Raw genomic sequence first — 22233 nt, 5'->3', positions numbered from 1 at the left:
TGTTAAGTCAGATTACACTATGCAGTGGGCTGATAAGAGAATAACCAAACAGCTGTTTTCTCTGCTCTTATCTCCTTCAGGAGACGGTGTTTCTAGGAGGAGAACCAGCCGCACTAACCACATATCATTTTTCATTTTGATCCAAGGTCCTTAGTACAATTACATTTTACAAGCCAAAATGTTTCACTGACACATTTTCCCCTGTAGAGTACAATCCAACAGATCCTCCGCAGCTGAACTGCACCGAGGGAAAAAAAAGAAAGAAAAGTTGACCCTTAAATCATTTTGGTCAGGTGTTGAATGTGAAGCTTCTGCCCGAAATTCCATCTTTAAAACCTTGTCCGGTTTGAAGTCAGGGGTTAGGACAGGGAATGTAGGAGTTTAGCCTCCATCAGGGGAATTAACCGTAGTGGGAACGTTCACAGGACAGGAGACGTGACGTCCCGTCAAACCTTATAAACTGCTTGATTTCATCGATTTGATGCTAAAGGCTAAAGCTGGTATAGAAACTAAACTATGGAAATGATGTTTGCAAAGTAAATTATTTATCTAATACAAACTTTTACTTGAACACGTTTGGAAACTCTAAGATTTTTCTAGAATTCTCAATCTACCAAACTGAACTGTTATCTGACATTACACAGTTTTTACAGGAAATACATTCATTTAATTAGAGCAAGACTCGTGATTAGGTACTGAGAAAGACTACTAGTATTTGCTTTAGTGCCCTCTAAAGGTCTGGAGGGTAACAGCATGTAGCCTTCGTGAGAAAAGGATCCTTTTTTTTAAAAAAAATAGTATTTTAGGCAGAAATATGGCAGAAAGAAAAATCAGTGCAGACACAACTAGGGCAGATTCACTTCAGTTAAAAAAAATCAAATGTCATATTCAGTTAAGATTCTACATAAAAACATGTGGAAGTAATTCTTCTAGCATTGAACCAATGGGATGGTCAAATACCTCTGGTATGATGTGAGGCTGTGCTTCAGTGTTTCATTTTGAAATACTGGATTAGTCTGGAAGATTTGTTCTGTTCTAATAATTACCCCCTTTATACCCCGTGGTAGAAATCTGGGATGGCATCAATGTTAATGATTTCTGTCTGAATGGATTCAAAGCTGCACTCAGTGTCTTTGTGTTTGATAAATGTCTGACAAACATATGAGGTCGTCTGTGTGGGGTTGACACCAAGTTACTGCACATTTTGGTGTCAAACCCAGAGAACTTTAACACAGAAAACACATTTTCAACATGTATATAATACATATATATATATATGTATATATATTTATATAGTCATCACTGTGCATCTGGAAGGTGATTGGTCGAACTAGTCCACAGTAGACTTACTTACTTAATGGTCAAACCTGATGTTGAACACAAACACATGTTGGTGTTGAGATGGTATTTCAAACTCCAGGTTCTTTTACCCACAATGTGCTCAAATAACAACGTTTGCATCAACAATGAGTGGATGGACTGGATATTAGTAGTATGCAGTATTGGATATTAGTAGTATGCAGTATTGGATCTTAGTAGTATGCAGTATTGGACCTTAGTAGTATGCAGTATTGGACCTTAGTAGTATGTAGTATTGGACCTTAGTAGTATGCAGTACTGGACCATAGTAGTATGCAGTATTGGACCTTAGTAGTATGCAGTATTGGACCTTAGTAGTATGCAGTATTGGACCTTAGTAGTATGCAGTATTGGACCTTAGTAGTATGCAGTATTGGACCTTAGTATGTACTATGCAGTATTGGACATTAGTAGTATGTAGTATTGGACATTAGTAGTATGCAGTATTGGATCTTAGTAGTATGCAGTATTGGACCTTAGTAGTATGCAGTATTGGACCTTAGTAGTATGCAGTATTGGACCTTAGTAGTATGCAGTATTGGACATTAGTAGTATGCAGTATTGGATCCATTATTCAGTCCATGTGTCAGTGCAGTTTAGTTGGGTTAGTCTTCATTAACTAATTGACTAGATTAGCACATTATTGTTAGCTCTTAATGAACCAATTAAGAATGTGAGTGTGGACTTTATTTGTTACTGGTGAAGATGAATGATTTTTCTAGTAAAAGATAACGTCACTCAACCCCTGTTTTTATGTGCTAGTCGTAAAGTTGTAGTTTACAGTGTGGTAATACTGACTACATTAACATTTCCAACCTATAACTACCTGAGCTGCACTGAACCAGCAGTAGAGGCTCCGCCCCTCAGGTCTTAGACTCCTTTATTTGGTTTCTCTGGGCTGTTATCAGAAATCCACATTCAAAACAGGAATTGTCTGAATGTTTATGATAAATGGCCTGACTTTCCAAAGATAGTCAGGCATTCAAACTTCAGCACGATTCCTTATGCCGTTTCCATACTTTGGATCCACAGCATATAATAAACATGTACCTAAAGGAATCAATAGTAGGAGCCACTTATTATTCCTGCCGTGGTGAACTTCTCTAGTCTTTATCAAGCTGCTACCTCCCACTCCTATGTCCCAGTAGCGTATCTCTCACCCTGGCTGAATTCTTCTCTTTTCTTCAGATAAGCAGAGTGCTCTTTTGTCACTAGGGAAATGCGAGAAGAAGGAGGCAGAATTTGTCCTCTGCATCGTTAAAAAAGACTCGGGCTCCTTGTCTCCTTGCTGAAAATGTCATCCTGGCTGTACAATAAATTGCATAGGATTGTGATTTGTTTACTTATTATGGTGAAGTGCATCTTCATCATCCACAGAGTTCCTTATTCCCCAGGCCATCACGCCCCCAAATACACCTCCATTTCTGCTCTTCTGCCTCACCTCTCCCCAGTATCTGTCTCTCTCATTCACTGCAGCTCTAGGTTCATCTATTTGTGAAACCAAGAATAGATTTTTATTGCAGTAAATGAGACATCCATCTTAACACACGGCCCTGTTGCACAGCTGCACCGACGATGGAAAAACACAACAAAAAAGTGTCAAGGTTCCAGTCACCGCTAACCAATGACAACAGCAAAATAATAAATAAATAAACAATGCTGAAGTCATTTTGCAACAACAAAGTGAAGACTGGAGAACACACACGCACACACACATGCACACACACATTTCCTTTGCCTCTGTTCTTAACTTAAATAATATGCATACAAAAAAATTATGAAATGGAGGCTGACGTTAACATAACATAAAAGTAATGTTGAAGTAAAGTACTTACCTAGTAACCAGGACCAAACCTCCAGGTCCATCGTTGGTTGGTCGTCTTCAGGTTCTAGATTTGATGATGACAGAGCAGTTGTTTTTTTTGTCTCTCGCTGATCAACTGTTGCCATTGTTCTGTGAGTTGCCTGAGGTTTTTTTTCACCTGCAGAGGAGGTCAAAGGTTAACTCGACACACATCATGATGTCTGTATGGAAATCAGTTCATTATCTTTACATTAACCTTCAACAACCACATCACAGCCACTGAGAACTGGAACAGTTCACACCACCACACCAAAAAAAGCCCATCAGTCCACAGACTCTCTCAGGGTTGGCCAAGACAAAAGGACTTTTTTTTTTGGTTTACTCTTACGATTCCTGAAAGAAAAATGGTTGGGCCGGTAACAGGAAGTTCAACATTTCAGGAGTTTGATAAAAGCAACAGCAGACAATTATACTTCAGCAGCTTCAGCACAGACCTGGAGGCTGTTCCCTGATGTTGGGCCACGGCCATTAGAGAAACTGTAGCAACGGACAATGCTGCCATCTCTATGATTTACTGTTTCTTACTTTTAAGATTACTTTTTTAACTCCAGTCTGGCCAGAGTCAGGGGTGTGCACTGAATAAAGAGTTGTCCTTTTTTTTTTTACTTTACTTTATTTAATTAATAAATGAAATAAAACAAAATAAAAAGTCATCCAACAGAGCAGACTTCACTGTGACAGTGAATGAGATCCAGTCTCACTCTGGTTTCTGTGTAAATGTTCACTAATATCTGTGTCTGTGTGTTTGAGTCTGAAACTTTCTCCTTTTTCCAGTTTAAGTCACTGTAACCTTTGTTCCTTGACTTTGGATTAGTCACGGCTAAGGCTACAAATACACGCTGCAGCTAAAGTAGTCATCGTCTGTTCTCATGTTTGGAAAATAAAAGTAACAACACAGATGTAAATGTGTGACTTCATTCATCAGCTCAGCTGTCTCCTGAGCGTCTTCGTAACAAACACGACAAAAATCACCGTCAGTCTGAAGGAGAACCTCCGAGGTTTGAGCGACTGAATTCACAGTCAGACCTCATGTCTGGTTTCACTTCAGTTCACGTCAGCGTCATCCCTGACCTCCTCTGAGATTAAACTGGATTAGATTATATTACAGTCCACTGCATTGATTTAATCCCACACTGGGAATGTTGAACAGGTAAAAAAACTGGATTGGAATTTTTTTGAATGCAGAACAAAAGACATCATTTTGTGCAAAGATACTATTAGAAATTTAAAATAAGATTATAAAACGTATAAAAACGTATTTTTTAATATAATTGACCAGTTAATCAAACTTTTTTATTTCTAACCTACGATCCAACAGCAGTAAATATATATAGACACACAGTATATACTATAATTATATGAGACACTGAAGAGGTATTGAAGCCTGAGGCTCAAACAGAGGCTGTTTCTACAGGATGTTACTGTAGTCAAGACGACAGCCTTTAATGTACTGCAGGTACTGCAGGTACTGCAGGTACTGCAGGTACTGCAGGTACTGCAGGTACTGCAGGTACTGCAGGTACTGCAGGTACTGCAGGTACTGCAGGTACTGCAGGTACTGCAGGTACTGCAGGTACTGCAGGTACTGCAGGTACTGCAGGTACTGCAGGTACTGCAGGTACTGCAGGTACTGCAGGTACTGCAGGTACTGCAGGTACTGCAGGTACTGCAGGTACTGCAGGTACTACAGGTACTACAGGTACTCCAGGTACTCCAGGTACTGCAGGTACTACAGGTACTACAGGTACTCCAGGTACTACAGGTACTCCAGGTACATACAGTATTTGGTTTGTTTACTGGCAGGTCCTGTTGTAGTATTAGGACAGAAATATTTTTAAATACTGAAACTCAAAAATGCATTGTTTATTTCATTTCTATTGGAATCCCTTTTTTGTTTCTATTTCTTTGTTCCTTTTTTTCCACACAGGTAAAGAGCTGAGTCGGTGTTTCCTCGTCGTGCTCCTCTGCCGTGTCGTGTTCGGTGTTTCCACAGGGTGATGTAGAGCAGCTGGCAGATGAGAGATTGCAGAAGTAGAGAAGGGATTCCAGCTCTCTACGATTGTAACACAGTGTGTGCCAGTGAGATACAAAAGAACACACATCGCTGTCTTACAGGTGATGCCTTGTCAAGAAGAAGGTCAGATGAACGTGGAAGGCAGACAAATTACACATCAGCGCTGACAAAGAAGCTGGAGAAGAGCAGAGCGAGTCCCAGAGCCTGGATTTGTCTCACATGAGCAATGATAGCAGCAGATGGTGAAATCATACAAGTCATCCGTGTTCAAAAGCTTAAAAATCCACTCCCTGAAAGAAGTGTTTGTTTTCCCCCTGGGCAGCTACAACTGATGGTTGAAGTCCATTCACCTCCCCACCAGTAGATGGCATGGACGATCTGACTTTTCTGCCATAAATGAAGGCTCTTTGGCTCTCTCACTGACTTCATAATGATACTGCTGGGTTACATAAGAGTGCAGTATGTCTCAGTAGGCTTCCCATAAGAAATTATGTGTTAGATCTCAACTCAAACTCCAGGATTTTTTTTTTCTCACTGCGCAAAACAGCAGACGATGAAATAGACGAAAAATGAATTTTTCCTTCACTTCCTGAGTTAAGAGAAATTCTTTTGTGATCCCTGACCTAATTAATGAGGCGTTGGCTGAGTGTACTCAGTTATGCAAGTGATCACACCACAGAAGATGAAGCAAGAAAAAAAAAAATCATTAGCCCATTAGAAAGTTTCGAAGGCATGAAAACGATAATGACGTGATTTTGATGGCGATGTAATCTACTTTTAAACAGTTTGGATTAAAAACATTTGACATGGACCCGAGCGCACAAACACAGAACTGCACCATCAGCACCAGGAGTAAACACAGCCATTAATAAAGAACCTGAGGCGTTGTGACGTGGTCACTACACTTGGGTTATTGTTCACACACAGTGGAGGTGTTCAGAGGTACTGCAGCCTCACTGAGACGCCTGAAGGAGTTATTCCAGACGGTGGAGTCATTTAGGATTTTGGAGATGTTGGAGAAAGCCTCGTGAGCTGAACAGACTCTCTCTTTTTCAGATTTCTTGAAATGATTTTATTATCTAATCCAGGAAGTCCAATCATGGACCAGAAAAAAAAAAAAGACAGAATCAAACGTGTGGCTGCTGAGTTAAAAATCTGCTCCAGCACCAAAGTCTGGGCTTTGGGAATGAATGAATGAATAATCCTCTCTTTCTCACCCCGGCAGCTTAAGTGGAGCTATTTAGTAACCTGCAGTCAAAGACCGCGGTGTTAGTGGGCAGCAGCAAGACATGAATGAAGAGTGAGCTCAAAGAAGGGACGCACTGAAGGAAGTTCAAATCTCTAAACAGATAAATATACTGCATCATCATCTCAAGCCTGTTAAATGGAAATATACTTCACAAATATATACGAGTTTTAGCCACAAACATTATTATTTGAAGCTAACAGTGGATTTTCTTACGCCAAACTTCAGACGACAGTGTAAGAACTGAACCAAACCCACTGCTGTGGTGACGTCTGACGTCTCGTCGTCAGTGATTGATGGTTATGAAAATACTGTTAATTGTTCACTGAGTCGTAGATTACAGCCATAATAATATTATAATATTAAACACATACAACTGTAGAATAAAGGCATCAAACCTCTAGTATCTCATGATGACAGTCAGTCACTCTGAAAATGCATTTCTATGTTTAAAAGTTTCATATTATGTTCTTTCTTTACATATTTTTCATTTTCATTTTCAAAAATAAAGACAATCTAAATCTAATTCACCCCTAGGAGGCAGTGTGAGGGAGTTGGCCAACTGCAGGTGAGAAACTTTAAAGTCAAAGTCGTCTCAAATTTTCCAGACCAACAACAAACCGGACTCTAACGTATTTCCAAATGAAAAGTTTTAGAGTGCAAATGATTTTCTTTGAACTCACGCTGGGTTGTGAACTCTGTGAACTCAATAAAAGTGACGGCTCTGTGATTCAGCGTCTTCGGTGCGCCGGCAGCCGGGCCTGCAGATCTCATGGATTCGTTGAAACACATTTCTTCAAAATTGTTTGTATTTTCCCACTGGATGAGGTGGAATAGGCTCTAACCTCCGGGTCCTGATCTTTTAGTGACTAAAAACAATCAAAGCACCGGCACAAATGTGTTTCACTCAGCCATTGTAGAGTCAACAGGGGTCCACAACTTAAACTAACTCCATCAACAGTAGCTGTGACTTAATTAAACCTCACAAACGTTGTCACGGACCACAGCGAGTGGAGAGGCCGTCTCACCCCCAAAAAGTGAGGAAAAGACCCTTACATCAAATCCCTTTAAAAAATAAAACAAAAGAATATACATGTATAGTTTATATACATATGTATAGTTTATATATACATGTATAGTTTATATACATATGTATAGTTTATATATATATGTATAGTTTATATATATATGTATAGTTTATATATGTGTATTTTATATATGTATGTATAGTTTATATATATGTATAGTTTATATACATATGTATACTTTATATATGTATAGTTTATATATATATATATATGTTTAGTTTGTACAGAGTGCGTCCCTGTGCGTTACGGTCAGCAGGATGATAAAGCCTGACAGTCCGACTTGGATTCATTCAGTGAACTGCAGGCTCGGCCACTTCAGGACCTGGGCCATTATCAACTGATCATTAGAACCAGTTCAGCAACGTGGAAAATGGGATGTTCAGCGTTTGTAGTTACAGGTTTGTGGAGCAGACTGCATTAGCTCCTGCTGTATAGTGAAAAAACTCACAGGTTGTTTAATTAAAAGACACCGGCATCTGTTCGGCCGGCGATTAAAATGAGGGGCATTGACGTGTGCTGTTTCAACAGAACTTTGGACTATGATTCTTTAACAGGTGATTTAACAAACAGCTGCTGGAGTCTGTGAAACTGTCAAGATTTTCATCTTCTGCTGGACCACTTTATTAGGACGATGTCTCCTTCACTGCAGGTGTTTATCCCCCATTAGTCCTGGACATGCTAGGTCATACCAAGAACTATATACATACATATATATACATATATATATATATATATACATATATATATGTATATATATATATATATACATATATATATGTATATATATATATGTATATATATATATACATATATATATATATATATACATATATATATGTATATATATATATATATATATATATATGTATATATATATACATATATATGTATATATATATACATATATATATGTATATATATATATGTATATATATATATACATATATATATATACATATATATATGTATATATATATATACATATATATATTTATGTATATTGTAAATCTCATCTTAAACATGACTTTTCAAAATAAAACACAATCATCATGAAGATCCTGAATCTGTGAGCAGACATGGAGCCTTCTCAATGACAACAGTTTTATGAGGTAAAACTCAGTCACCACACACACACACACACACACACAGACTCCTTATTGTCTATTGCTTGTGTTTTTGTCCCTTGATCTTGATTGGCTGCCTGAGTTAAACAGAACAACAAACCTCCAACAAAGACACACTGCCCTCTGTCCAGTGACCAGTGAGTCGTTAATTCAACAGACCGTCTCACATTCTTCAATTTGTGCATGTTAAAAGCATTTGCTCAGACTTCCTCCTCCACCACAGCCCGGGGTTCGACCCTATAGAGCAGAGTGGTTCATAAAATGATTTTCCTCTGACCACAGTCAAGGACACACTCTGCTGTCAGAGCTCGACTGATCGTGTTTGTATCACAGCGAGGAAAACAGAGGACGGAGATGAGGAAGTCCACTTCCTGTTGTCACAGTAAACAAACCACCAGCTCTGATGAGTTTCAAACAAACCACTAATGAAATGTGTTTCAAAAGTGTTGCCTCCGTCATGTGACTGGAGTGTAGAACGTGTGGAGCAGTTTGCAGTTAGATCTACAGAATAAACACCACGATGTAAAAACAAGCAACGGCGTTTCTTCTTATTTGCGTTTGGGTGAAGTGAATAAACTCAAACTCACAGTCAAATATTCTTCTTCAAAACACGTTTGGTTTTTGCAGAAACAAACACATGGATTTTTTTCAAATCAGGTCAGGCAGAAAAGTGTCCAACTTTCAACTTAACAACTCTCCGTGTCTCATGTTTTTAAGTCTGTGTGTTCTAGAAATATATATTTGTTTTTGGTGTTTTTAATACATTAAACACAAATCTGTTCACAGCGACTGAAGCTTGTGCTGAAGGACGTTTGGGCCAAATCATAAGAATGAAGTGAATATTATATTTGACTTTATCTTTGGTGTTTTCTGAGCTACATCGCGGTCATTTTGTCTGATGTATTGATTTGCTCCTCGGTCTCTGACTGTCAACGTTTCTATCATCAGGATGAGCTGGTGTTGGGCTGCATCTGTTTACGTATCTGTGCCGTTTGACAGGCTGATCGTGGAGCAGTGCAGAAAAATAAGTCGTCAGCCGAGGATATCTTCATCCAATCTCTACTTATCTTTTATGATTGACGATGGCAGTAAATAAAAATGTCCATAAATCAAATCCATCTCCAAGAATCTGCTAGGATTAAATACAAAAGACTGACTGTCATCAGTGGAGAGGTTCAGGCTGAAGGGTTAGCAAATCAACTGAGTCTGTTTTCATCATTATTACTACTAACTACTACTAACTACTACTAACTGCCCAACCCAATGTGTCCCTCCAGTTGTAACCTGTCAACGAAGGCCAACAGTCTGTCTATGTTCAAACAGGAAACAGATTAAAGAACATCATTTGGAGTTCCAGCTAATCTCCAAAACTCTAGAGCTGGATGATCGTCCTGTAACTCGCCTCTTCTTCCACATGAGAGCAACCATTCTGACCAATGGTATGAAGAATATTAATAAATAAATGAATAAAGGTTTGTTGTTGACAACTTCCTGTCCCTTAGAAACTTCCTGTCCCTTAGAAAACCTCGGTATCTATATCTTGGTCCTAAAGGTTTTACTGAACGTTGATAAATCATCAGCAAAAGCAGGAACTCTCACTGGTCGATGAATGAAGCACACACTTGTCTCATTGTTCTTTTTCTAAAAGCTTGAAACATAAAAGGAGACTGTGAACTCAGACATAAATACCAGGTGATCCTCCGAGTGGAGCTCGCTGAAAAATAAGTGCATACTAAAAGCAATGTAAGCCCCACATTAAAATAAAAGAACATAATAACTTTCCACAAATCAATATTACATCTCTATTACCCTGCAGAATAAATGTCAGGAAAATGACTGAGCCTCGCAATAAATCTGGAGCCTACAGCGTCCAGCAGGCTGAAAAAATCATACGTTTTATGGTTACTATGGCTGTGAGCAGTTAAAAACATTCAGTGCAACTTCCACCCAATGTCACTGCATTGATAACATTAATCTGGGACGAAGGCGTCTGAAAAACAACAGATAAGAGATTAAAAAAAAAAAAGCCCAAAACTTACAGGCGACAAGCACTGAGAGTTTCCATGTTGACGGACCAGGCTGCAGTGAAGCCTGAACTATGACTGAGTGTCATCACAGCCGTAACGGCACACGGTAAATGACACCTGCAAAGATGTAAAGATGATTAACTTTGACGCCTTGGTCTGAATTTCCCTCCTTCTGTTTAGAAAAGCCGTTCATCACAGATGAAGAAAATCATCCACCTTTACCAACCTGGACATGTGACCAGGTTTACAGACACTAGGGTGTATATGTGTGTGTGTGTGTGTGTGTGTGTTTCAGCAGAGACAGCTGATGTAACCCAGCATCAACACCACTGTAACATTAACAGTAGCTTCACAGACTCCTGTGTCGAACCCAAAACACCAAAAAATCAAAACAAAAATGGCACAAAAACGCTTTTGAATCTCGTGCCGTTCCCGACGCAACACTCCCTTATTGTCTGGCCCCAGGAAACACCATATATGGACGAGGAATGAGGGGTAACTCCTGCCTACCCCCCCCCCTCCCACAAACACAGGTGTGGGTTGAATTTCTTTTACCTCACACAGGAAGCTCACCGTGAGGTTGAGGTGGATGGAGTGAACTCACATCCTGTTTACCAGCAGTGACAGTCTGTTTCCATGGTTACAGACAGGCCGTAGTCAACAGAAGAAGCAGTTTGACAAAACACAGCTTAGTAAAAACAACAATGGAATCATGTCTTTAAATCAAAGTATTTTTCACTGCATAAAACAAACAGGGAAACTAAGGATTGAATATATATATATATATATATATATGTGAATATATGTAGATGAAAATACACCTGTGTACATCCATATAACTGGGGGCCGTCTGTGAAGGGGGTGAAATCACACCCATCGTGTGTTTCTGCTGTGATTACAAGGCTGATGATGGAGCCTCAACAACACAACACACACACACACACACACACACACACACACACACACACACACACACACACACACACTCAAGGTAAAGAAATGCAATATCCATGCAAATCTGGAGCATTCTTGCAAAGACATTCCCATGTTCTGTGATTGGATCCCTCTGTGTTTCCTCCTTAACCTTTTGTTTTATTTATGTGTTTCTAAGTCACTGCCTCACAGTTCACTCCGTCGTTCCGTCACCTCTGGTGTGTGTGTGTGTTGACCATGTTGTATGATATCAGGGTGAAGTCTCAGCCCTCGACTCTCGGCTCTCGACTCTCTTCTCTCTTCTCTTTGTTTATTCACGGCTCGCCTCCTCGGCTCGGGGCTTTGCATGGATACAGATGCTTCAGATAGCAGACACATTTGGGTCGCTCCGGCACTGATCGTACGCCAGCTCCTTAGACAACACCATTAATCTCTCTTATCAGGATCTCAGTGGGTGCTCTGCCCACAGAATGGTATGTTCTGCGTTGGACTGCCATTACTCAACAGAAGCTAAAGAAACCACAGCACTGGTGGCTGAGTTACAGCTCCCTGCTGTGGAGACCAAAGGAGCATCACTCTGACGGTGGCACCGACCACTCTGTTATTGTTGGTTCCTTCAAACAGTTCCTGGCCTTTTACACCAACTGCTTGACAATTTTGTAATTGCATTGTGTGATAAAAAGCTAATTAAGTTATGGAGGGTATCTTATCAGTTTTATTTCCCCCTGCACCACTGGGGGGTGACCTTGATACGATCAGCTGAAGGCTGCTGGCTTTTTTCACTGGTGCTGCACATTAATAGGGACATTGATTAGTGCTGTAGATGGAGATGAGAAAGGGCTGTTTGATGACAGTCAGCTCAACACAAGTACAAAGACACAGGGCCTGATAAAAAGGAAGAGAAGCTCAGGGAATCACCGACCAATAAAGTTGGTCCTTGGATTCCACAAACAACTGATAAAACTGGAACTCCAATCAGGAAACTGTGGTACGGAAATGTGGAAAACTGTACTTTAAAATCGTACTTTGTGGACTGGAAAGTGTCTTTGACAGAGGGAGAGGACAGAGAGGAAGAGGACAGAGAGGGAGAGGACAGAGAGGGCGTGAGGACAGAGAGGGCGTGACGACAGAGAGGGAGAGGACAGAGAGGGGGGGAGGACAGAGAGGGCGTGAGGACAGAGAGGGAGAGGGCAGAGAGGGCGTGAGGACAGAGAGGGCGTGAGGACAGAGAGGGCGTGACGACAGAGAGGGAGAGGACAGAGAGGGTGGGAGGACAGAGAGGGAGAGGACAGAGAGGGTGTGAGGACAGAGAGGGAGAGGGCAGAGAGGGCGTGAGGACAGAGAGGGCGTGACGACAGAGAGGGAGAGGACAGAGAGGGCGAGGAGAGAGAGGGAGAGGACAGAGAGGGCGTGAGGACAGAGAGGGAGAGGGCAGAGAGGGCGTGAGGACAGAGAGGGCGTGAGGACAGAGAGGGAGAGGATCTCCATCCCAACCCTTTATAAAGTCTACAACAACAAAGAATGGCGCCTCCTTCAGTTGGGACCCTTCCAGAACACACTGTCCAACCAATGAAACAAAAGGTCTCCACCAGTATAGATATACCAGAACCTGACACACACACACACACACAGAAGAATTTCCGTCCGTACCATCATCAACTGTGACATGATTGGCTACTCACCATCATCAACTGTGACATGATTGGCTACTCATCCTCGTCGACCTTGGCAGACGTCTAGAGGAGTTGGGACCAACTGTAAACAGAAGAAGGAATACATTTATATTTCACTTCAGTGGGTGAGAAGGAAGCTGTCAATCAAAGATTTAACAACTCAGATTAAAAAAAGACAGTTCTTTTTTTCATTTACCTCTGGATGGAATTCTACTGCCCTACAGTCTGATTATTTTACAACATGTGAAGAAATTGAAAGGCTGAGAGCGATACGAGAAGATAACCTGCTGACAGAGGCTTCAGAGGGATTGGAATATTGATCAGGTCGGGGTAAAAACCCCCCTGCACAGCGCAATTAGATAGTTAACATGTCATTAGAGTTGGTGAGTGTATTAAAAATGTATACAGTGTCATTACAGCGGCTCAGAAAGACAGAGTGCAGTTAGAGTCCTGAGGGTTCACTCAGTTCTTACTGCAGGAAACACTCGCAGGGATTTGTTTCTCCTTAAAGCGTCGGGTGAACAGAGCCACCTATTGACACGGCATGGAAAATGGAAAGTGCCTTTGAAAGAGTGCCCTCAGCAGGCTGGCATTTGTACTTGACAAACAGGCTCATTATTGGATGACTTAATGAAAGCCTTCCATTCAGAATAGATTTTGGGCCAAAGCAAACGATGGACACAAGAAATGAGTCTGGAAAGACAGAGCGACGCCGCTCTACTGGACAGTTCCTGCATTTGGTGAAAAGACTACAATGATGATAGTGTTTTAGTCTTTATAACTATTGTTTTAATATTCAATAAATGTCAAGCCATTAAATATAATGTATTCCACCAAAGCCATTATTCCTTATATAAAGGTTACTGACTAATAAATAAATACATTGTACATTTTACAAACCAAGCCTCCAATAACAGCCCACTTGTTCAAACATGTCTACTAGAAGCTTGGACTTCATTTAAAAAAAATAAAAAATAAAAACGCGAAGCTGGCAGAAGTCTTCAAGTGCCTTTCATCTACAAGGACAAATTATATAGTAGGCCACATAAATGTCACCCTGGAACATTTTAAATCCATTATTTGTAATTCACTTGTCTTTGCACAGAGTCAACAGCAGCAGAGGGAAGCCACGATGAAGGAGACGCTGCACAAACGAAAAAAAAAAAAAAAACAGAAGTGAAAAGTTCACAACACGAAATGAATTCACAGGTGGTTAATTAGTGAGTCCATCTTCAGGATTTCTCTAATGACCTACAGAGTTCATAATGAAATATATTTAATATTTATAAACATATATAAAATGACGTAACTGAGATCTAAATACCTGACAAATGTTGGGTGTTGTTTGATGTGACCTTTTTCTTACTCATTCTCCTCCGTACAAAGACTCGTGTTTGACACTAAAATCAACATGTTTCAATAACAATAAAGATGATTTCCTCTGATTTCAGCGTTTCCTCTTCTTTCCTCATCCCTGCTGTTTCCTAACTCCAAACCTAAACTTGTAAATCCTATTCCAGAGTCACCTTCAAACGGACTGTCATGCCGTGGTGGCCGGTGCATTTGTAATCCATCATCCAGGAGCCGAGCAGAAGAGACGTATTCTGCAGTTTTATCTGAGGCTGGTTCTGCCGTTATCAGTGCTGAGATCACGTGAAGGTCAGCAGGGAAACGCTCCCTGGTGGAAATTAACACGAAGAGCTTTTTGTAGCGCTGTTACATTTGTCATTATGGATCCTGAGAACATCCTGTGATGTGTATAATCTGTACATTAGGATAATGTAGGTCACGCCATCAGAACATCGTATCCATAAGATGAGGCTGTACATCCCATAAACACCAACCAGACTGGAAACAGACTGTGCAGGATTCTCCCTACAGATGTGTACTTCACATGTGTGTTTCACTAACTGCCCCCCCCCACACACACACACACAACAGTGAAAGACAAACAGGTACGGTTTTAACCATAGCAGATATAGAATAATCAATTCTTATTGATCGATAACAGAAACAAAGACCAGAGATATCAGTTGGTCATCAGTTGATCTTTGTTAATCTCACTGATGTCCAGTAACATTTACTGGACAAAAGGTTTGCATCAAATCTCCCTGTTGTAGTGTGTCCATCATCAACGGCATCAGAACTGAAATGCCTTATTTTATTACAGACTATTTTGATTTATATTATATTATTTATTTCATCCAAATAAACCGAAGTCAAAGTCTTGGTAAGAAGAGAAATCAAATAAATGCTGCAGCAAAAAGAACAGAACAAAAACAAAGGGCCTGGGAACCAACTGCAACCGTTGCCGTTCACTTTGTTGTTACCTGTTAAGTTTCCATCAAGTTTCCCATCCATCAATCAGCTGCTGCTGAGCGTCTGATTCAGCCCTGATCCACCTGGATCACAGACTCCTTATTCACAATTATCCCAAATTAACCCAGGGTTAGCCCTGGAAAACTGGCAAATGAGTCCAATAAAGTGATGGCAACGGATTCTGGGCGTAATCTATGATTTATTCACCCTTGTGAGGAAATTGGATGCTGCCTTATTTTTTTCTGCCTCATAGTCGGACTGTGAGACAAATGGTTGCATTAAAAGATAAAAGAAAGTGAACGAGAACGGAATACAAAAGGGAAGAGCAGGGGAACGCTCCAGAGATATGAACTGTAATTCTTTTCATGATGCAGGCGTTGACCCTGTGATACCATTCCTCACCCTGCAGTCACTCCATTGTGCTGTTTGCTGTTTTTCTCCCGCGGCTGCTTCACTGTCACACAGCACCAAATATTCAATAAAAGCTGTGGAAAAGTTTCCCAGTATAATTTAATAGAGCAGATCCGCAGACACTCCGTCTTCTCTGAGGACTGCGGTGTCCCAGGGTGACTCGGCGTGGACGCCTGCACCCACGTCTCACACCGTGACACCGGTCGCCGTCTCATGACACGTGCGACTCTCGGAGATTATATTTGAATGTCCGCTTTAAGTACAGGAACAGATGTGATATTGATCCATTTTTCTGTTTTTGACGTAGCAGCCAATAAACATGGCACACCGTTGCACTACCTTTACCTCGTAGAACTCTTCCTTTCCTGTTTATTTTTATAACCGGGCACTAAATTAAACAAATAGCTACGGCTGCGGCTGCATTGATCTGGACAGTAACTTTGTGCCTTTGGGCCAGTGCCGTCACCTTGAGTCATGCCTGGAGAACAGCCAGACTGCTTGTAGCCAATTTGCGTCAGACTAACAGCACACTGTTTTCTTAATAGGATTGTCACACTGCTGGTCCAGGGTCCATCCAAACACAGCGCTTTAGCAAACTGATGATTATTCTTTCAGAAGAAGCACAAGAAGGACTTAATGCATTTACTTAACAGTGGGAAAGTAGCACAGGAGCAGAAGTGAAAGGCACTTATTAGTCTCCTCATTTGCCTGCACCAGTGCAGACCATAAGACGCAATAATAAATTCAGTTCCCCAGAGTTTGGTGCATTCAATCTGAATATGTTTCTATCTGGGTCAGCCACAACGAGTGCAAAAGTAGAAAACACGCTGGATGTTTGCTTACATTAGGATATGCACATGAAGCCGACGATCAACACCACACATTTACAGTCAATCCAACTACAAACATTTGGATGGTAAGGTTCACGTCCAGGGTTCGTCCAATCAGACACAACCATTACACACGTTCAGAGATTTGACAAACTCTAAACGTCACAGCTTCTCCTGGTAGAAAATGACTTATTTGAACACAAATGTATATTTCATTAGATAAAGATTTGATGCAACTTTTTTTTCATTGAATATTCTATATAGAAAATCCAAACCTAAAGCCCAAATTATGATGCTTTTTTTTTTTTTCTTTTCTGTCTTTTATTCTGGCCACTGTTGGATCAAACCTGACTGAGATAAAGGAGTGGACGGTTTGGACGTTCAAATGTAGGGAATAAGATTTGGCCACAACACTGAAAGTTCCCTGCATTTCTTGTCCAGGTAAGTTAAGTTGATCCAAGGAATTAAAGGTACATTTCTCAAATGTGTAAATAATAAATAACCATCCTGGTTTTCAGCTGAGTCATTTCTTGAAGGACCAGAAATGAAACCTACAGTGTTTTTAATTAAATATGATGAAATTGCTTATTCAGACCCTCAGAGATCAGGTTCTGAACACATGGTGGCGTACGACTGTGAAGAAGTGAAGAAGAAATTAGTTCATTTTCTGTAGCTCAGGGTGAAGAATCCTGACATTTCTCTCCATATTTTTTTCTGTCTTCATTAATGGAATGCATAAACCCCGGTCACGCAGAGGTTTCTATAGGTACATGAGTCCGTCGTACCCTAAAGCTAACTCTCCTCCAACCCAAACTAACGTACAGTTCACACTGACTGGGTTCGTCTGCCCAAACGTTTCCCCTGACGCAATTAAAAGCTGCTAACCCATGAGCAGTGACCCAGTGTGTCCTGTAACCATGATGCAGGATATTGGATTTCCCAGCTCTCCCTGCTCTCCCTGCCTGAACAGTCTAAAGGTGATAAGGAGACAGTATGGAGCCTGTTGGCTCCTGGAGGCAGAGTGGAATTCATTACACAGTCAAGTCAGCAGTAGTACAGTAACGGAAAAAAAAAAAAAAAAGGAATAAAATGAAAATTAAATACACCACAATTTGTTCATCATTAATCTTTTTCTAAACTCAGACGACAATATTTTGAACAAAATAATAAGAATACATTTATAATGCACTGCAGTATTAGACCAATGCAGTCACCCCCCCCCCCCCACCTGACCCCCCCCCTCAACTCATCCCTAGGTCGTTTGCTAAAATATTTATGAACTTGTCAAAGTTGTTTGTTTTAGCCTGGTGGAGAGATAGAAAGAAACAAAGATATTTATTGTGGTAAAAAATCTTCCAGGGGAGATTATTATGAAACTATTTTTCAAGCTGCATGACGTGCATCAACTTTGGTCTTAATCAGCCTCTCTGACAGAAACCAAGAGTCGTCATCTTTAATCCTGATGTGCCAGTGCTGTGAACTGTGATCGAACTGTGATCGAACTGTGATGAGCCTTTGATAATGAACTGTGACAGAAGGAAAACTGGGTGAAACAGAGAGGAGCATGGGAGGAAGGAGGCAACAGGACTCTCTAAGGTCTACGTCCAGTTACAAACAACGTGTGTAAACACTGTAGTCGATCAGTCAATCGCTTCAATGGGTCAGGTTTGTAGTTCTGCCTGAGTGCGGCAGTAGTTCTGGTCGACTCCCATCATCGGCACAATGTGGGTGTGTTTTCTGGCTGCGGTAAGGCTCTGCCATCATGCCGTCCATTTGGGATGTGACTGAGGGTTATTGGATGAGAAGACCAGACGACCCATCTGATAAAGATTCATCTCGACGGCAGATCTGTGTCTGGACCAAAGTCGATGCACGATATGCAAAAGTGTCAGAGATTTACATTTTCTTTCATCAAGCAACCGATGGATTTATGTTACCAACGTCTCTGATCAAAAGAGAAACGGAGACCAAAGGCAGGCACATTATTCATTCAGAGCGACTGCATGCATTATGTTAAGTCTGCACTCAATAAAACCGTTCTATTTGAGGTGAACGTCTATGGCACAGGAATGGGAAACTCTTAAGAAAAGCTCCCCACTTGGACATTTACATATTTTTGCAGGAGGAGAGTGGGAGTCATTTTTTTTCTCGATGTATTAGAACAATCCATTTAATTACGACACATCCATTTGCACAGACGGGGAAAAAAAAAACATCAACAGGATTTTGAAAACATATTTACAAAGACCGAGGCAGTGAGCGTATCTGCAAATATTGGATTCTGCTGTGAAGGGAGCAAATGGGTCAGGGTAACATTAGACACAGAAAACAATGACAAGGCGAGACCAACACAAAACACAATCTGATAAATAAGAAAACTAATAAGTTGGATATTAAAAGCATGGATGAAGAAAGTATATCAATGAACAAACACACAAAGCACTGACTCCAGGAAACAGAAAAGAAAAGAACAGGCAAATATAAACAACGGATAAGACATGTCATTTTGTTCTACTATAATATTAGCAGAAATGTTTTTATGAATAATGACTGTCATCTCATTTTAAATATATTGTATTAATAACAAACCTTCGTACTGACAGCGCTTTTAAAAACAGACCTGAGATTTTTCTGTCTCGTCCAGGGTTTCTCATGAACTATTTGATCCTAACTGTTTACTGTTGGGATTCAAACACACCTACTACTGGCCTGCTCCATCGTACATCGTTGTGGGAGGGGTGGTCGGGGGGGGTTCACGCCTACCTAGCCGTAACCATTGCTTTTCCTGCCATTTTAAACTCGATTGCGTCAATTTAATTACATTTCAGAATTTAAATTAAAAAATGTCATAAGTGAGTTTGATAAATGTTCAGACATCTGACGTGGAGGGCTGCAGGATCAGGACGCCCTCTACTATATGAAGAGAGAGGGTGGAGCGTGACCCGGCGGGGACGACCACCGTGACAGTGACTCTAGCAACTGTTGGAGCATTTTATTTGGAAAAGTCGACGACTGTGAACCTTGTTGTTGGACTAACAAAGATATAGTGACTATGAAGCCCCACTGGGGGAGGGGGGGCAGCGGGGGGGNGGCTACAACTTTGTCGATAAAAACCCCACAGGCCTAAAGATCTTAGAAATCTGAGTCCTTTACTTCTGCAAAGATAAGATGCTGATGCAGCGGTCCCTGTTGGTGAATCAGAGTCAACGCGGCTTCTGGAAACATGAGCTGGTCACTGTGAGAAAGTTCTTGAATTGTGTTTAAAGTAGGGTTTTTCACAGCACTGAAGGACAGAAGACTCAAAGACTCAAAGACTCAAAGACTCAAAGACTCAAAGACTCAAAGACTTCCAGATTCAGATCTCCTTTTAGATTTTATGTTTAATGAACAGGTGAAATAAACCAATGGTGTGTTTTCTGATTAGATAAAAAAAAAATCCAATCCAATAATGTAATAAAGTTAAATGTCACTGACGTTGTGACCATTGTTCCAGTGATTTAAAGTGACAACATTGTCAACGTGCTGACAGCTTGTGTTGAATCTTCTAAATCCACGTCCAATCAGAGCGTTTCACGTGCGCTCTGATTCCTATGGATTAAATATTCACATCAGAGAAAGTGGAGCAGAGTGCTGCTTCTTTCCCACGATGCCGCCCTGCAGACCTGGAGGTCGATGCCTCAGGTTTTTCTCCACACTTCAGAGATTCTTTCACACCATCTGTGCCTGGCTCCAGGACACAGATACAGCTCTGGTGTTCTAGCTCCAAAGATGCACAAAGCATTGACTTTGAATGAACACAGCTCCAGTCAAAGGCTGTGACAGTAAACAGACAGACTGGACTCCAGGGCTGAGGAACCTTTTCCATCCAATATTAATGACGACCTCACAGGGAACGGCCATATTAATTCAATTATTGAACACACATAAAACCAAACTCTAGTGAATTATGGGAGGAAGATTCATTCATCGTAAAAGGTCTAGTAATAATAATGACACATCTTGGTGTTAGCTCTCTACAAACATAGTTCTTTAAAAGTATTAAACAGAACAATCACACAGTGACCTAATTAAATATGTCATAGAACGCTCGGGGGGAGGGGGTATCTGGATCTTGGTCAAAGCTGTACTTGATACGACTTCACAGCCTTTTATCAGAACTTTACTCACAGTAGTCTCATGTAGAGAAGATAATGGGATAAAAATCAGGAGTTTTTGACAATCTTTACATGATACTGTTTGTATCCTGTTTGGAAATAATTTTTGTGAAACAAAAGATGCTGAATGAAGAGCTTGGTTCTTTCTTTCTGAGAGTTCAAATATCACGTGTTAATGTTGCTGGTTCACAGCAGTTTTCTGTGTCGCTGACGTCGGTGCCAGTAATGACATTAGCATCCGCTGAAGTCCAGCGTCAACAACTTCAGACTTTTCATTTTTACAGCCTTGGCTTCATCACGTCTGTTTGGATTGTTTTTCTAAGTTGGTAAGATTTTCTGGCCCACATGCCTGCAGACGCTCTGATGGTGCATCTGCTTTGTAAACAAGTTGCTGGAAAGGAAAACCAACGACATCTGCATTGGGTTTTAAACTAACAAAGAGGCTTGTGTGAAGCTCGGATGATTTTTTATATTATTTGCCCCAATTTCTTTTTTCTTTTTTTTTTTCTTTCATCATTGTGTCTGTAAAGCCATATTTTAAAGTAATTAGCTCAGTGTTTTTGATCTTTGGTCAGGTGATCTACTGAGCAGCAACAGCTTTAGAGAAGAGATTATTAAGATAGATTTCATTAGGAGGAGATGGTGATGGGGGGAGGGGGAGGGGGGGGCATCAACACTGGTAGGTTGGACAGCTTTGTGTTAGAGCCTCTTACCTACACAGACAAATCCTTAATTAAGTCCTCACTTCCATTGAGAGCTTGAATTGATGAGATAATTGGACTGAGATGTTGCTCTTTGAGTAATTACCCCGTCTTTGAAGGTGTTTTAGACAAAGTAGCTGAAGTTGTCTTAACAGCCGGTGACGTAGAGGCTCTGAAACTATAAAAACAGTTGATGGATTGTCTTTGAGAAACTGTCGGAGACGATTAAAGTCAAATTAACAACGTGATCTCAGGGCGTCCACCAATGACACGTCTCCGGTGAGTTCAGGGCTAACGACCTGTAATTTGAAGTTAGATTCTGATAAAAACACAAGTCTTCGAGTCAACGATCACTTTGTATGGCTCTTTATGTGCTACGCTAACACTAGCTTTATGCAGTCCTAACTCAGGACAAAGTCAATGCTGCGCAGACAACCACCTTCAGACGAGGACATCTGCTGTCATTAAACCAGGTCTGTTAGTCTGAAGA

General features: G+C 40.8%; 1 protein-coding gene across 1 annotated transcript in view; it reads right to left on the bottom strand.

Annotated features, from left to right (window-relative positions):
- Positions 1 to 22233, bottom strand: part of LOC103379417 (lysyl oxidase-like 1) — a 146937-nt gene that overhangs the window by 17617 nt on the left and 107087 nt on the right. Inside the window, exons 3-4 of the mRNA XM_008310963.3 lie at positions 13338 to 13410; positions 3195 to 3341 (exon numbers count right to left, since the gene is read on the bottom strand). Coding sequence (XP_008309185.1) covers positions 3195 to 3309 — 115 coding nt within the window. The 5' untranslated portion in view covers positions 3310 to 3341; positions 13338 to 13410. The remainder of the gene's footprint in view (positions 1 to 3194; positions 3342 to 13337; positions 13411 to 22233) is intronic.

This window comes from Cynoglossus semilaevis, chromosome 5, assembly GCF_000523025.1.
Source record: "Cynoglossus semilaevis isolate Cse_v1.0 chromosome 5, Cse_v1.0, whole genome shotgun sequence".
Classification (NCBI taxonomy): Eukaryota; Metazoa; Chordata; class Actinopteri; order Pleuronectiformes; family Cynoglossidae; genus Cynoglossus; species Cynoglossus semilaevis.
The sequence above is the reverse complement of the archived record's forward strand: the minus strand, read 5'-3'. Positions and strand labels throughout refer to the sequence as shown.